The sequence below is a fragment of the Laetiporus sulphureus genome, assembly GCF_001632365.1.
Source record: "Laetiporus sulphureus 93-53 unplaced genomic scaffold LAESUscaffold_1, whole genome shotgun sequence".
Classification (NCBI taxonomy): Eukaryota; Fungi; Basidiomycota; class Agaricomycetes; order Polyporales; family Laetiporaceae; genus Laetiporus; species Laetiporus sulphureus.
The window spans coordinates 764,902-781,075 of NW_024468510.1; the positions used below are offsets into that span (position 1 = coordinate 764,902).

Sequence of the window (16,174 nt, forward strand, 5' to 3'; positions counted from 1 at the left end):
CTCTGGAGCCCGCCGGAGACTATTGCTTTGGACTCAGTGATACGTTGTTCTTGTCTTCTCTGTCGCTTCTGCCGCGGTATCATGATGACAGCTTCATAAGGTTCGGCGCTTGTGGGCTAATTTATAGAGCTCAGTATCTTAGGGATAGAGACTTCTTCCACACCCTGCTGTCTTACGTTGTGACCAGACTAGGACTCGATATGTCGGCTGTCGCGGCATTACACGGATTGGATGCGGAGACGCTCAAACAGCAAGTGTCTCGTTTGTGCCCAATTCAGTCGCGACTAATGTTGATCCCATATCGACATGTAGCCTCATTTTCTCGCAATACCTATATCTTGCAGCTGCGGGTACGTGGCTCATGCATCTTGCCATTCTGTGTGGTATTGACCAGGGCTTCAGTATTTTGTTGCTACGACTATTGCTTGACGTTCCATCACGAGGTCCGATATGCTTGGTCTGCTAAGCTGTCTGGACTTACGGTGCTTTTCTACGTGCTTCGATACTGTTCGCTGTCCATCGTTCCCACAACGATATTGAAGTGCCTTCCGTGGATAACTCAGTCAGCAGCGGCCAGTGTGAGTTATTTTCATGCTCTTGTATCCTAGTTGAGCTGAACACCACGTAGAGGTACGTGCGCCAATCGCAAGTGGATCGGCTGAGTACAATGTATGTTGAACAGCTGCGCAATCATAGTGAAGGTAGAAATGGCTTTCAACACGACTGTCCTATGTGGTGCTGCATGTGAGACAGCTCTGTGTATCATGATAGTTTGTTCTAAAACCTATGAATGTCCTATAGACTTCGCCGCTCTGCGCGTTTATGCAATCTTCGATTATAGCAAGACACTTTTTTGGATTGCACTCGCTATAGGGCAGATCAACCCTGTATTCTGTCTTGTGAGCATAGCGGATCAATCAATGCAATCTGAAGACAGCTGACGCATCCTTTCCAGTACATTTTCCTTCATTCTGCACCCGACTACTTCCGACTACCTATACCATCTGGAGGTTGTGCAATAACCACATCTGTCAACAGCACGAGGTACGACTCTGCCTTGTCCATTTTGTTCTGATAGCTGAGCGATCTGTACAGATGTTTGTAGCTTTTATCCACAATTCAAACAGAGAAGATAGAGACTGATATATACTCCTGTAAAGTTATGATCGGCGGTAGGGCAACCGCATTGATCCTGGATGCCACCGTATTCCTCGCTACATGGCACAAGACCAGATCTATGAATGGTTCGTTGATTACTGTTGTCCTCAACAGAGATAGTAGGCCTCCTTTGCCCGTAATATCGTCCTCCTGAGGGGCTAATCTATGGCCTTTGCAGGCTGTCTGTACTTCGCGTGAGTGAAGGTCTGATTCTAGCGGTTCATCGGCCTCAACAGGTACTGCACAGTCTACTCTTTATCACGAACTTCGTCAGCCTGGCCATGCTCTGGCACACCTGGAAGGTGATTGCCTTTCTCTTCCACTCCATAGGCCAGCCTTCACCCTCACTGTGGCGTGATTATTCCCATCAGTATGTTGAGCCCGTATCGACCTGGATCGCCATGTACGTGCTCTTCCTTTTTACCACCATGGTCTATCATCGCTGTGCTAATACGCACGTAACGCTGCAGAATCACCGCAACGCTGACATCACACTTCATCCTCGACCTCCGCAAGGTGTCCCAGCGAAGCGATGCCGCAGTATTGGCAGAAGCGGAGCACATGCAGGCCTCTGAGTCGTTCCAGCTCCAAGCGACTGAGACGATCGTCTTTGCCACAGAAAGCGGGCAAAGCGTGAGCGACATGCAGCGGTCTGTGGTGTGAAAAATACCGGCCTGAAGCCATGATCTTCAAATTCTTCGCATGATCCAGCCCGCACGGTCTTTGCCCTTGCCTGTCACACCACAGTCCGTTGACCTGGTGTACGATACCCGTCTCACTTCTATCCTTCTTGTACTCCCCAGTCACAGATAGATAACTGCCAGGGGATTCCAGCCTAGGGGATTTCAGTGAGCGCCTGTACCGGCTTCGGACCTTTTTTGCTCATCTCGTTGGTTCTTGATGCATAATTGAATGCATGCGCCAATTGTTTTGCATCCAAGTTGCGCAAAAGAGCCAATCACAGACTGTTCACCGTAATATCGTTGTCCCCCCCTTTTTTGGCTGTCTGGAGAGGACAAAGCTGTATAGAGGCGTATACACTTAGATAATCAGGTCATAAATGTTGCCCTCTCGGGCGCATATATAATGCATCATCGGATTGCCACAAAGCGAGTGTAGCAGGATATGAACGTCGATGAAGCATGAACTTCACGTAGCTGCAGATGGACAGGGCAGCGAGGCACGGCCGCGGTACGAACGCCCTTGCTGCGAGGTTGAGACTCTCCAGGAAGACTGCTCGGCTCCCTGGGTATCAGACCCAGCAGACGAGCGCGCGTTTCAGCAAAGTCTTCCGACGTTCGCGCCAAAAAAAAGGTACCATAATAGCCGATGACTCGCTCGCATATTTCGCGCGGAAAGCGAGAGTTCTGAGCGGCCGATCGAAGCGGGCGACTCGCATATATTCATCACTGCAGAACTAGCAGAACTGGAAGACATCGCACTTAGCTGCTCGGTGGCCGGCATCAGTACGCGCTTGAGACGGTGCTTCGATTCTACTCACGAACAAAATCCACGTAATGCAGTGCGTGCCGAGCGCCGACCGCTTCTTCCCCGCAGCCTGAACGTTGAACGTCGAACGCCGAGCCCGAGTAATTGATGGACCGCACATCAACGTCCATTGCTTCTAGCGGCGGGCGTCATCGACCATGAGACAAGTACCGATACCGTTCAGCGCTGTACGCGGGCGGACGTCAGACAAAACGCACGAGTTCACAAACGATCAACAGAACATGCATCATCAATATCGTCTCAGCACGCAAAAACCTGTCAAAAGCCAACCATCACATGTGATCCAGAGAAGGATTAGCGTATGCATGTAAATACAAGAGATTCCAGTAACACCAGATAACATGACGATGACCGAGACGACCCAGCGGCCGCTCGAAACCACCACCGTGCGCTCTATCCGACCAAACAACCATGCGTACTAGTAACGTGCGACCCACCTACCCAACTCGCACTCTCATCCTCACGGCCCGCCCACCGCCGGACGCTCTCCAACACCCCCCACCGCCGCCTGCGCAACGAACACCGCAAGCAGCGCGCCCACAAACGCATACGGCCACGGTCCAACGCCCACGAGCATCGCGCGTATCAGCACACGACGCAGCCACCAGAGAACCACCTGCAGGCGGGACGCAGACGCATAAGAACGGGCCCTTAAGGGAGAATGGCCCGGTCAGGTTCGTCGGGTATGGGTTACAAAGGATGTGTCGCAGTGGGGAAAGGAGGGAGGACGAGGGGAGGGAAGAGCGTGGGGGTGAGAGGGCTCGCGACTCACCAGTTGCTCTGCAGCTGCTCGATCCAGTGCACGACGAGCCGTAGACGAAGGCGCGCTGAGCGGATCGGGAGGAGCTTCGCCTTTTCGTGCTCGTCGATCGGCAGGAGCTGTCCCGCTTGATTAGCTGGAAGCGCACTCGTACAGGGAGAAGAACTCACCGCGCCCATCCAGAAACTGAACGCCGCCGGGTCCTCCGGCATCGGCACGTACGCCGTATTCAGCTGGTGCACGACCCACGGCGTCCCCGCACGCAGCTCGTCCAGAAACGCATGGCACGTCGCCATCAAGTCCGCATTCGTCCGCGCCCTGGACCTCTCCCCGATGCCTCTCCCTCTCGCTCCTCCTCCCCCTTCCGCATCCCTTCCCCCACCTTCCGAAACCGCGTCCCCAGCCCCATCACTCGCACCTCCCGTCCCAGATCGTCCCTCGCCCGCTCCCCCATCCGCCTCTTCCTCTTCCCAATCATCCACCCGCTCCACCCTCGCCACCACATACCCATCCAGTGTTCCCCGTTCCACGATCCGAAACCGCCACGCACCCCACGTCTCCACCACGCTCCGCCCGTCCGGCAGCATCTGCACGTTCCGTATCTCCAACATCGTCCCGTACTCGTTCCCCGTCGACTGCGCCACCGGCGCGGGGTTGCCCGCCGCAGAGGGCAAATTTGCCGTCGACGTAGAGGCGGATGCGGCGGAGGCAGTAGATCGGGGTACGGCATAGGACGCAGCGGAGGGAGCCGCGCGCGGCGGTGGGATCATCCCGAAGCGCGGATTGGGCGTTGCGAGACACCGGCGGAGCATCAGACGGTACCTATGTGCGCCCGTATTCAGCCTCCGCGTGCACGCACAGGACATCGCGAACTTACCTGGGTTCAAAAAAGTGTAGCATCGTCGGCATGCCCGGGAAGCTCAGCTGACACACAAACACAGGCGTGTCGAGCCGTGCATCTCGCTCTTCCGCCTCAAGCGCTGCGCGCCGTTCCTCATACGCGCCCGGGAACGCCTTCAACACTGCGCACGCGCATATGGTCCGATCACGCCAAGCCCGCAAATATGAAACACGCCGTGAGAATGCACAAACCCATCCGGCGTAATTCAGCATAGGCACGACAAAAGATGATGGCCGACTCACGTATCGCGAGAACGACCCGGTTGCACGGGTGCTCCTGGAAGTAGGTATAATCTGGGAGAGCGGTGCGGCAGAGCGGGCACGCGCTGCTGTGGTCGAGCGCGCGGTGTAGACAGCTCGCGCAGAATGTCTGTGGGCGGACAGCAGAGAGGGAGTAGTTAGCATGGGAATCAATATGAATGTACGCGAGCGAAGGCGATTGAATACGTTGCCAGAAATAATGAAGTGTGGAATGAATGGAGAGATGGGCACCCACATGTTGGCACGGCGTCGTGACTGGCTGCAGAAGCAGCGCGAAGCAGATCTCGCACGTCAGCTCGGCAAGGAGCTCCTTCTCGAAACGCGCGGCAGGGTCGCGCTCGCGTTCCCGTTCGCGATCGGTGGGGCGCCGAGAAGCGGGTGGAGGCGGGTGGAGGCGGCGGCGGCGTTTACGCGGTCGAGGTGGAGAATAAGTTGGGGAGGGGGAGCGCGGTCGTGAGGTAGAGGGGCCTGCGACGCTGTGGGAGGGTTGGTCGGTGTTCGAGGATGATGCCTCGGGAGGGTCGTAGTAGAGACCCTCAGTTGGATCGTCCACTCGCTCGCCTTCGCTTTCACTCTCCGTATCCGATGCCTCGAAAGCGGGGACTCGCTCGTCTCCCTCTTCAAACCATGCCTGCGCGCGCTGGACGAGGCCGAGGAGCTTGTTCACGGTGATGTCGACATGGGCGTGGGCGAGGAGATCCGGGGCGTCGTCCTCGCGTTGGCTGTGGCGAAAATGGGCGGGAGGCGGGACGAGGGTGACGCCAGAGTCAGGATGGGGTGCGAGGGTGGTGGGCGCAGGCGCACCGGAGCAGGTGGGGAGGGGGCAGCGGGTGAGGGGGTCGCCGTGGAGATGTTCTGCGCAGACGGTGTGGCCGCAGCGGAGGGTGAGGGGCACGGAGAGGGGGCGGGAAGGGTGGCAGATGGGGCAGTGGAGGAGCGGGAGGACGGCGTCGGGCGTCGGCGAGGGCGGGGGGACCATGGAGCTCGGTGGTGCCGCTGTGGCGGGAGGGAGCGGGACGTGTGGAGGGGCGGGGGAGATGGGGGTTGGAGGAAGAGGGACAGTGTGTGGGCTGATGGGCGTGGGCGGGGGACGAGTCTCGCATGGAGAGCTGGGTGCCGACGGCGATGGGGAGGAGGACGGATGGCGTGAGGCGGCGGATCGCAGGCGTGCGCTGGGGCCGCTGCAAGAGCTGCCCGCTGTTGATCGTCGATGCCCCTCACGATCGGCGCGTTCCATCGCGGCCGGCACGTCCTCTGAGGGGGCGGCATCGTGCGGCTTACCCGGCGTGGCGCGCTGGCGGTTCATGCAGGCGCAAGAAAGAACGGCGACGAGATGGAGGGGAGGGGATCGGGCGTTGTACGCCATTTGAGAGTGGATCGCTCGCATGAACGCGGCTCGCTAACCCAGGCGCCGGATAACTGTTTACCCTGCGATCCTCCCACCACTGCCCCGGTTGGCCATTCCCTGCCCCGGTTGGCCATACGTCCTCTCCCTGCTCCATCCAGTCCGCTGCCCGCCTATCTCTAAATTTGATGCCCGCCCGTAATGACCATCTGCTTACGTCCCCCGCTTCTCCCGCGCCGCTCGTCACTGGCCACAAGGTCTTCACGCCGCCCTCCGCAGCCAATGGGCGTCGCAGCACAAAGTCCGTACGTAAGCTGGCATCACCATCGCCCCTCGGCGCTCGATCCCAAACGACTAACGCCACATCTGGCTCTCTGCATACAGCATGGAGCATCGACCGTGGTGTGCGTCCTCTCTCGCGACTCCCATGCCAGCGCGTCATACCTCGCACTGAGACGCGGCCGCAACTCCGCCCATCGGACGCCTTCACGCACGCGGATCCTAACCCAAAGTCGTGACAAGACCCCGCTCATCGGCTCAGGGACACCATCGCGCGCGCATATCAGCTTCCAGATTGCCTTGATTTCGTTGACAACACCGATTAGGACGTGTATGGCACTCGACCCTCCCTCCCCGCTCACTCAAAAAGTTACCGTGATTTCGGGGACGCGCCCAAAGGCAGGAACGCTGCCCGATTCAGGTGTGTGACATCCTGCACGTCACTCGCCCTGCGTCATTGCAATTTGCGCCGCTGGTAACCACGGATCTCGAGGCTACATTTCTGGCTCGTTCGCGGTCCGGTGCTCAGTGCCCAGGGACACGAATCTCCACGCCGGTGCGGCGCGCTCCCGCCAGTTCGGGAACAGTGGTTCGCGCCGTGGAGACCGCAAATTAACGATGATACCAGTGCGACACTCGGACACCGCGGAGCTGCACTGCATTATATTCATGCATCCAGAACTTATTTCGAAACTTTAATTTTTTGGTGTTAGTCCACCCGGTACTATGTGACCCTGCACCTCTGCATTACGGATCCGATCCGCGCCTTGAAGCCTCCTAGTCCTACACCCGATTATCATCCTCTTTCTCAATCGGATCTCCAAGGCAAAATTTCAAGTACTGCAGCTCTATCCCGCATCAAATCTTCGATACAGAGAGCGCCCCATCATCGGCCCTCTTTCCCCACCGCTCTCCAGTGCAGCAGATATTCGAGCTCCAAGCATCATCGTGCATTTCCACCCCTTCACAGGATGGGGTCGACGCTAGTCTTGCTGGAAGGTAAGGTCAACGCGGCCTCACGGTAGCGGAGTCGACGCAAACGCTGCAGCCTCCGCGGACATACGGTATGTGTCCAAAAGTAATATTCCCCGCTGCTGCTCGATTTGATGCCCGGGTGGCACGAATGCATCACGGCAGGCCGCTTGCCCCGCGACGCCTCGTGTGGAACAGGTCATGCCGCGGTGCCGGCTCACGTCCCTGAAAGTTGGGCCATTTCACTTGTGAGGATCGCGTTGCCTTTTTTTCCTTTTCACCGCGATCCCGGCCGGCAGACATCGTTGGCACGCGCAGATGCTGTTCCTTCTCCGGCATCCGATATACATGCGTATCAAAGAGTGCTCGGCTGTGGTGCGCTCCCCCCTCCCCCCCTCTGTGAACGCCCTTCGCGGACCAGCGAGCACGACGTATACCGTAACATCCCGGGCAACATGGACGACGCGTGCCTACGCACATTTCGAGGGAAAAGTGTGCACGCGGTCACGCCTTTGAAATGCTGCTCTCGCTTGCCATAACGAATGCTGTGACGAGACTGGCGCAGGATTCTCCAGGAGTCTCCGCAGGCACGCTAATGTCGCTTTTTCCTCAGCGTGGATACTCTAATACCAAATATTAGTGTAAGAGATATGGCATTCACCCCCGGACATTTTCCTCTACAAGTGGCTGGCGCCGTCAATCAAGGTGCGGACGAATCTCTCTACGTCAACGCCTTTCCCCCGTCTGCGACGCGCGGAAAGGCGCGTATGCCGTGTCTTTCGGACTTCTGTGGATCTCTAAATGCGGCTGTTCGTGCGGCAGATGCGCTTGCTCTGTGCTGCTACGGCATTTTGTGTCTGGAACATCGCGTTGTGCGCGTGCACACAGGCTGCTCGTGCTTGCCTTTCGTGCAGCGGCGGGGTTGTTGTGCGGGGAGATAGCGTTGCTCCGTGTTCGCTATCTGTCTCTGGGACGGGAGTTTACAGCGGGACACGGAATCAGCTTCGAGTCAGCGCAAAGCTATGGCTCGTCTGCTGGCTGGGTTGTAGATGTACCTGTCGACGTCCGCAGAATATATTTTTGGTGACCTCAAATCCCTTGTGTCTGATGGCCCTCATGGTTTTCAATCCACGGTTTGTATTGAGAGAATCCATCGTCCGACGGGCTGTTACGTCGTCTCCCCATAAATATAGCATGCCATCACGACATTATCTATCTGAGACTTCTGGCAAAATATGTGCGACGCACCATCGCGGTCTGATTCCGACGCTCAGCGAATGCGCACGAATCCCTCTTGCAAGTCTGGACGGTCTGACTAGTTATACACATTATAACTACAATTCTCGTACACGATCCTACTCAGCAAATAAAACCACATCTCTCCGCACACGAAACTTGATCGACATCCTCCACCACCACGTCTTTCTCATCGTTCTTTTCATCCTCCCCCCTTTCTTCCCCCGCGAACCGCATCGTCAGGAAGTCCTCGACGACACGCATGAACTCCTCGCGCTCCTCCCAGTGCGCCATGTGCGCGCTCCGTGCGAACGTGCGCCACTTCACCTTGTCGATCGCCGCGAAGAACGGCTCGATGACGATGTCCTGCGCCTCGTCCAAGCCGCCGTTCGTGAGCAGCGTGGGGACGGAGATCTTGGGAAGCGAGGGGATGATGTTCCACGTCTTCAACGTGCCGGTTATCGTGAACTCGGAAGGGCCCTCCCTGCATGCGCCAGACTTACAGTTAGTCGCGCGGTTCGCGAGATAGGAGTGTCCAGACGTACATAGTCCCATAGACAGTTGGGTCTTCCTCGAGCTGCTTGAACGTCTCCTGTACCTCGGCTGGGATGGGATCCAGCCGACAAACGAACCGCTTGTTGAACTCCTCCATCGCTGCTTTGTATTCAGGCGACCCGAACGTCCCCGCACTCTCGTGTTTATAGATAGTTTCCTGTGAACGCACATCAGCGTCATTTCATGCACAAGCAGCACAGACGCACCTGGACATCCTCCGGCAGCTGCCTCAAAATATTCCTCGTCGCCTGCACCCACAGATCCATCGACGCCGGGCCCGACGACAACACAAGCCTCCTCAGCCCGCCCGGCTTTCGCACCGCAATCTCCGCCGCAAGCATCGCGCCCCACGAATGCCCCAACACATCATACTCCTCGATCTTCAAGTGTTCCAGCAGATTATGAAACTCGTCCACGAACAGCTGCACGCTCCAGAACGCGCCGTCGCCCGCCTTCTCCTGGAGGCGCGTGGACTGCCCGCAGCCGAGCTGGTCATAGAGGACGACGGGGACCGCACGCGCGAGGTCCGCGAGCGCGAGCATGTAGCTGTGCGTCGCGCCCGGCCCGCCGTGCAGCACGACGAGCGGGGGCGCGCCCGCGCGGAGGTCGCCGAAGATCTTGTAGAACGTGCGGCATGTCTTGTGTGCCGCGGGTACGGCGAAGTACACGAGGCCCTCGGTTACCGGCGCAGTGGACATCTTGAGCGCAGGGGTGCGGAATCCGAACAGTGCGAGCGAGAGTGTCGGATGGAGACTGTTTATCACGGTCAGCAGCAGCATAGGATCAGGGGGGACCTGGGCCCGTCGGTCTCTGCTGCGAGCATATCCGCCAGTGGCCACCCGTGGACCTTCTCATCGCTGGGACTTTGCTGCTAAAGAGCTACGTATATACTGCTAGCGATGGATACGCCCGACTCGCGCAGTGGTAGCGCGCGCCGCGCACCTTCAATGCGATCGAAATACAGCCTGGATCGATCGTCCATCTCATCGTGTCCATGAAAAGCACAATGAAGTTTCACGCGCAAGAGATTAAATTGCTTCTAGCATGCATACATGAAGGTCGAGAGGACTACAGTGTACTAGCAGAATCTCAGCGCCAAGCATTTCGCTTGAAGGCGATCCGCTCAACAACCATGTATCAAAGTATTGAAATGGTTTCCCTCTTCGTTCGGAGGAATAGCACAATAAATTTATTCAGAGGAGTCGACAAAAGCACGTACGTGTACATACAAGTTTATATAGATCGCAAACACTACGGTATGCAGGATCCCAGGCCTCGGGCCCCAGTGCTCAGCTGGCAGAGAACTCGATTGTGATAGAGATGACTGCCCTCGAGACCCTGACAGATCAGATTCAGCTGATAAGGACAAGGTATCGCATTGTATTTACATGCCATTTCGCAGTTGGACTTCCGACAAATATATTGACGATGTGCAAATAACAGATTAAAACAGAAATGACGGACTTTGTCACCGCCGGCCCGTGAAGCAGGTAACCGTACACGTCCTTACCAATTACACTCAAAAAGACTCGCCGTAGCACTATGATAATGGAAATGAAAGTTTGGCCGGATGCTGTTGAGAAGATGTCCGAGACGCAGTAACGTGGGACGCACGTTTCCATCAACTTGACCGTTAGATTCTGGACGTCAAATATCGCCTCCGCACGACAGACCATTAGTGAAATCCCTCGACTTCAAGGTTTGTCGAGGGGCGACGCACCGAAAATATGAACATCACAGTATTCTCCCTTCGGTAGTCAAGGCAAGATGTACTGAAGAACGTGAGCCCACAAGAGCATCAGTAAGACATGAACATTCCTACATGCTTGGGTCTCGACCAATGAACACTGAGACCGTCAGCTTTGAACGCGAAGATGGAGTTTCGGAGTGCTATGACCATTAGGCGGCCGATATAGGAGTAAATTCGATGCCGAAACAGTTTGGGCATGGAAAAGCTCAGAAGAATGTGGAACAGGGACCGCTCGTGTTTATTTTGATCGGTTGCCCTCAACCATTAGATGAGTGCGAAATATGGAGACTGCTCAATAAATTGTCTCTAGGGAATAGTAAAATAATACTTTGTCATGGAAAGCCAAAGCTCAGGCTCTGTAAAGAGATAATTAATTACCGCGTACCATGGGATGCGCGAGAGACTCACAGGTCCTCCAAAGTTGGGATATACTCTGTTCAGCGTGTTTTGATCAAATACTTCTAAAAAAAAACTCAAACGCAAAACGGGCGGCGGGTGGACGGGCCGCCGGTTGTTTCGGACGCCGTTGAGAATTATGCCAGCGCCTGTCATTTGCTTGTTCAGCGGCGATACGGTATACGCCGGCCTGCGGCCCTTTTGCCACTCTTCAAGCTCAGCATGGAGGGTCATGTCAACGACACTTCCAGCGAGGAAAGGTACGGAACTGCTCATGGGCAGGGAGCCCCGACTGGCTTGCTCGAGCGACATATGACAAGAGGCGCTTGGCATGAGCCAATTGTTTTCTAGGGTGACAATCGTTAAGCGCCGACCTATAGGCCTGTCCACTAAGTTCCGTTGCCAACCGAAAATGCCTGGCTTGTTGTTGAAGTCCGTCTTGAGATTGAAATGGGAGTGGTCACTGATAAACGAGTTTTATCAATAAGCAAGGTGAGAAGTTTTTTCGTCGAAGCGGCAGGACCATGGGCGACAAACACAACGAAAAGATAAAAATTTGGCCGCGTATATATCGCCTGCATCGGTGTTGGAGTAGCACCGAACTGTGCGAGAAGCCTAACAGGCTTGTCAATTGCCCTGCCGAATACAGAAATGCGAAAGCGGGCATGGATGAGGAGACAGAAACAACATGAAGCAACCGATTGAATGCGCAAGTGGACGGCATAAATATACGGTCCATTGGTGTCGGCGTGGAACCCTGGGCGCTACACGGCTGAAATGATGCGTCCGCCGCATCGCCCGATTGAGCCGCGCGCGAGGGGCGCTTCATGTTGACTCCTGAAAATTTTGAGTTGAGGAGGATTTTGTGAATGCATCTGACAGCGAGCCAGGCAGCCGGCTCTTGGGGCCGGTCCATGTCCTGCAGTTTCTTGAGCCGGTGAAAAATTTGACATGTTTGTCCCGTATACGCATCCACCGATGCATCGGGGCAGATTGAAGATACATCTGACAGGACTATGGCGATGTTAAACAGGATGGGGACGAAGTCGGCGACATATGGGATCTACGTGCACACCGCGCTCCTGCACTCCTGAAAAATCGAGAAGAACTCCAGAACTGAAGCAATGCCTTTTCATAGGTATGACGAGCGAGCCCCTGAAGCCTCGAGAACGGAGTCGATCATCTATCATCTGCGATCAATGCTGGGCACTAGTAGGTCCCGCATGTCGGATCTCGGATGCTTTCATCACGGAGAAAACCACAGCAGACCCCCTACTCTAGGCTCCGTGGATGGCTGTTACGTCGAGGGACAACGGCGTAACAAGCGACAACATCCAGCCAGACTGCTGAGTGGCGTGACAGTGTAGCAGATACTTCCTGCCTTGATGACGGCTCTTCATCACCTATATTGGACAGGAGGAACTGCAGCTCATCCTTTGGTCGTGCATCCTGACGTGCAGATGCTATGCCTGGGACCCGGTCGGATGAGACGAATACCGACGTAGCGAAGCAGAATGGGGCATATAAATTACGAAATCGAACGATCCACATATAGAGACCGGCATCAATCGACATCGCTCAACTCGCAAGAGTCAGAGCATGCCGGAGAAGGCGGAGACGAGGGTACGGTTCGAGAAGAACTGGTGGCAATACGAGAAGATGGCTTGGCATCGGATGATGGGCTTGCCTTCTTCCGTCTCTTCCGTTCGTGCTCGCGCGAGTTCAAGCGCACCCCGAAGAGCGAAATGTACTGTTGTCGATCTGAGCGACACGAAATCCACTAGGATGAGCGAGACATACCTTTGTCAACTCAGTCGACGGAGGTAGTCCCGGAAAGTCTTTCGTCGAGTAGACTTTGAAGCATCCCCCGTAGCATTCTGCGAGAACGGGTAACATGCTCATGTCTGCGGGTACCGAAAGCACGTTGAAGACCCGGTAACGCAGTATGAATGTACCTGTCATTCGTACCGCCAGGTCCTGTACGTCGATAACCAGGCAAGTACGTGTCGCAGTCAGTCAGAGCTCATGTGCAGACTGACTTAAGACACACCGAGTAAACGAATATCAGCGTGCTCGAACCTTTGTAGTCAATGCACGATGGGGATACGAATTTTGCGCCTGCGAGGGTCGGTGTGCAGGAAGAACATTCTGTGATGGTGTGTTGGCCTAGATGAGCAACAACGTCGGTGTGTGCAAGGGTCGCAGTGGCTGGGGTGCTGTCCCGTTTCAGCGAATTCTTCGAACCAGCGGGTGCCGTGGCGGCCCCTCGAGGACGTGAGGCCGGCTTTCGAGGCGCGTGCGATGGCCCGGACCCCCATTCGGATGTGAATCGGGTTACGGCTCTGTGCGGGCAAAGACGTTGATTTGAAGGCGACATTACAGGAATGACGCGTTGTATTTCAGCTGTCGAAGTTCCCGACTTGGTCGAGGCACCCAAGGACTCGGTCTGCGCGCTCTGAACGTAATATTCTTCCGGTATCGGGAATAGATCTGCTTGACAGACGAAGCCATGACATTTTGTCTCTCTGGAGAATTGAGTACGTAGGCTCCCGACGACGTCACTCGAAATGCGGAAGGCTCACAAGTCGCCACGGATCTCCTGCTCTCTCCGTCTATATGCGTCTACTTCATTCACTTCGAACAGCCTCAACCGTACGACAGGTGGTGGATCGAGCGTTCTCTTATCCTTCCAGGCAAATCTGTCACACGCGAAGTAAGACGCGGCTTTGGCATCTAGTGATTGTGTACTCACCTGCGGCCCAAGTTCGCCTTCTGTAATTCGTCCAACTCCGCGCGAAGAGCGATACCGGCCATTGGACCTGTCGAGAAGCGGACTGGCCTGCCGATGGGCGGTGAACTGTCGCTGACAATTTGCTATAGTCACGTTCAGCCCAGCGCGAGATATAGACGAGCTCCGTGCGAGGGTCAACTCACAGGACTAGCCGGGGACGTCTGGGCCTGTCCGTTGCTCATTTTCGTGCTGAGAGGAGAGCTTCCGATGGTCGAGCCAGACGGTCGACGCGTAGAACAGGAGATTTTGCCGTTATTCAAGGTTGGAAAAGACGTGAATGGGCGTGTAAACGCCACGAGGACTTTGTACGGCTATTCCCCAGAAGGATGATACCAACAGCCAGCTGGGGAACCTAGACAAAGAAGTGCGGTCTGCGGCAGTGCGCAGCGGCGAGACTATCCGAGAAATCAGCTGAAGATTGCTGAGTCAATAGATACGGGAGGGAATGCATGTCGGATGAACCAGAACACGAGAACGTATGGACGGCGCCGGCTGGACGCGTCCTGACTGGCGAGAGCGCACTCATTTAGCCCACATCTCGCCTGCCCATTGGCCTGCCGCATCGCAAACCCGTTACCACCTTGCCAAATTACATCAGAAATGTTTTACCGTTTCCAATTGAGCCCGTCGTCCAAGACTCTAACAGAACAGACTCGCCCCGAAGACGGCATGTTTCCGGCTGTGCGACCCACCAAACTCCTGGATTAATCCTCTGATTCTGCGCAGTGCTTGCATCAGGCTATGACTAACAGCACTACAGCACGAAAATAACGATCATTCAACCGCTGTTGAAATACGGCTCTGCGCGACATGTTGCCGCTAGTCCAAAAATCTGATTCTTCGTTATCATGTCCGATCAATTCGCCCCGAAACGTGCGAGCCGCATGAACATTCGTCTTGCGCGCTATCGTACAATGGCTTCACCTTCAAGCAACCTTCATCGTCTCCTTCTCGATATGGTTCCTCACTGTTCGTCGTGGACAATCTCCCAGTTGAGCTCCTTGCCTGCCCAGAATGGAACGACGCTCTGTCCACCTTCTTCCCAACTTTCTGGCACTAGTCTGCCCTGCACACGCTTCAGCGTGATCCTATCTTTGTCAGCGCGAGCTGGAACACCGTAGAAGGCCCTTCCATTCGTGCTAACAAAACCTTCCAGGCGGTCTAGTGCCCCAAAGGAATCAAGCAGGTGCGCAACCAGAGGCAGGAGGATGGCGGAGGTATAAACGCCGGCGGCACATGCATGCGTGGGAGTTGCAGTGGATTTAGTGTGTGGCGGATGTGGTGCGGAGTCGGACCCAAGGAAAAAGCGAGGATGTCCTAGATGTCGCAGTATGTCTAGGCAGGATCGCCAAAAATCACTCACGCATACTTACCTTCTCTCACCGCGTCTCGCAGGGCCTGTCTGTCGTCGGGATATTTAGCGACGGGTTTGCAGAAGTTGAATGACTGGCCAGCCCAGTCGTCTACGATAAGTGCTAGGTGATGGGCTGTTATGGTGCATGCGACCGTGTCGCCCAGGCTCTTGACAAGTTCCACCGCCGCACGGGTGGTGGCGTGTTCGAGCACGATCCGGAGGCGCGGGAAGCGCGCATGCAATTTCTGAAGATGAGGGAGGAAGGCGACTTCTGCGTTAATCACGCAGGTATTGCTGGCCGGATCGGAGGGAACCTCGCCATGCAGATTGAGCACCATGCCTTCCTTTTCCATCGCTGCGAAGAGGGGATAATACGCCTCGTAAGACTCAATTCCTCCTTCCGAGTTAGTTGTTACCCCCCGAGGATAGGATTTTACACCTGCAGCAGTCGTATCGCCGTGAGAAATTGCTGCAATGTTTCAGAACTGACCGACCAACCAACTATGCCGGCATGTCTTGCTTTTCGGATTTCATCCGGAGTGAGTCCAGGAGAAAGGTAGAGCGTCATCAGGTACTCGACTGTGGGATCAACGGCTTGCAATTGGGCTTTGTACAATAGGGCTTCTTCCGTATTCATGACGGGGGGCTTCAGATTTGGCTGCTTTGTGAATTAGAGAGCGAAAATTTGGAATCACATCAAGAATGTCGATACCATGACATACGCCAACCTAAACCCTCCTTTCTTGACATGCTTGGCGAGAAATCCAGCGAACTCTCCCTGACGAAGATGGACATGGAAATCGGCCGGGGACGCAACAGAGATCGTGTCGGACATAGTGAAGGTGAAGAGGAACGGTCACGTGGGACGACGCGTGCTTTTGATTGCCGTTGTTGATCCTGCAACGTTC

General features: G+C 55.6%; 6 protein-coding genes across 6 annotated transcripts; 1 reads left to right on the plus strand and 5 right to left on the minus strand.

Annotated features, from left to right (window-relative positions):
- Positions 1-513: 513 nt before the first annotated feature.
- LAESUDRAFT_689532 (uncharacterized protein) lies at positions 514-1,821 on the plus strand (the record flags this gene model as incomplete). Its single annotated transcript, XM_040906024.1, has 9 exons — positions 514-578; positions 629-744; positions 802-899; positions 956-1,044; positions 1,159-1,277; positions 1,337-1,352; positions 1,406-1,460; positions 1,530-1,561; positions 1,629-1,821. The coding sequence occupies exons 2-9, from the start codon at positions 672-674 to the stop codon at positions 1,819-1,821; spliced, it is 675 nt and encodes a 224-aa protein (XP_040770259.1). The 5' UTR covers positions 514-578; positions 629-671.
- Positions 1,822-2,025: 204 nt separating this feature from the next.
- On the minus strand, positions 2,026-2,855 carry LAESUDRAFT_14697 (uncharacterized protein). Its single transcript, XM_040901349.1, has 3 exons — positions 2,660-2,855; positions 2,477-2,604; positions 2,026-2,403 (listed from the first exon to the last, which is right to left on the minus strand). The coding sequence occupies exons 1-3, from the start codon at positions 2,765-2,767 to the stop codon at positions 2,250-2,252; spliced, it is 390 nt and encodes a 129-aa protein (XP_040770260.1). The 5' UTR covers positions 2,768-2,855; the 3' UTR covers positions 2,026-2,249.
- Positions 2,856-3,252: 397 nt separating this feature from the next.
- On the minus strand, positions 3,253-5,567 carry LAESUDRAFT_733361 (uncharacterized protein; the record flags this gene model as incomplete). The annotated part of the gene is made up of 5 exons (XM_040910420.1): positions 3,253-3,283; positions 3,440-4,249; positions 4,305-4,449; positions 4,571-4,697; positions 4,824-5,567. 5 exons carry the CDS (start codon positions 5,565-5,567, stop codon positions 3,253-3,255), a joined length of 1,857 nt encoding a protein of 618 aa, XP_040770261.1.
- Positions 5,568-8,464: 2,897 nt separating this feature from the next.
- On the minus strand, positions 8,465-9,885 carry LAESUDRAFT_719059 (proline-specific peptidase). Its single transcript, XM_040907556.1, has 3 exons — positions 9,182-9,885; positions 8,966-9,132; positions 8,465-8,904 (listed from the first exon to the last, which is right to left on the minus strand). Exons 1-3 carry the CDS (start codon positions 9,752-9,754, stop codon positions 8,544-8,546), a joined length of 1,101 nt encoding a protein of 366 aa, XP_040770262.1. The 5' UTR covers positions 9,755-9,885; the 3' UTR covers positions 8,465-8,543.
- A 2,800-nt stretch (positions 9,886-12,685) lies between these two features.
- Positions 12,686-13,986, minus strand: LAESUDRAFT_638635 (uncharacterized protein; the record flags this gene model as incomplete). Its single annotated transcript, XM_040903480.1, has 6 exons — positions 12,686-12,871; positions 12,922-13,098; positions 13,172-13,329; positions 13,366-13,646; positions 13,704-13,820; positions 13,874-13,986. Coding segments are annotated over 6 exons (1,032 nt in total), but the record flags the coding sequence as incomplete, so codon positions are not given.
- A 601-nt stretch (positions 13,987-14,587) lies between these two features.
- On the minus strand, positions 14,588-16,101 carry LAESUDRAFT_808299 (dihydroorotase; the record flags this gene model as incomplete). Its single annotated transcript, XM_040914052.1, has 4 exons — positions 14,588-15,229; positions 15,286-15,705; positions 15,765-15,924; positions 15,979-16,101. 4 exons carry the CDS (start codon positions 16,099-16,101, stop codon positions 14,877-14,879), a joined length of 1,056 nt encoding a protein of 351 aa, XP_040770264.1. The 3' UTR covers positions 14,588-14,876.
- Between the last annotated feature and the right edge of the window lie 73 nt (positions 16,102-16,174).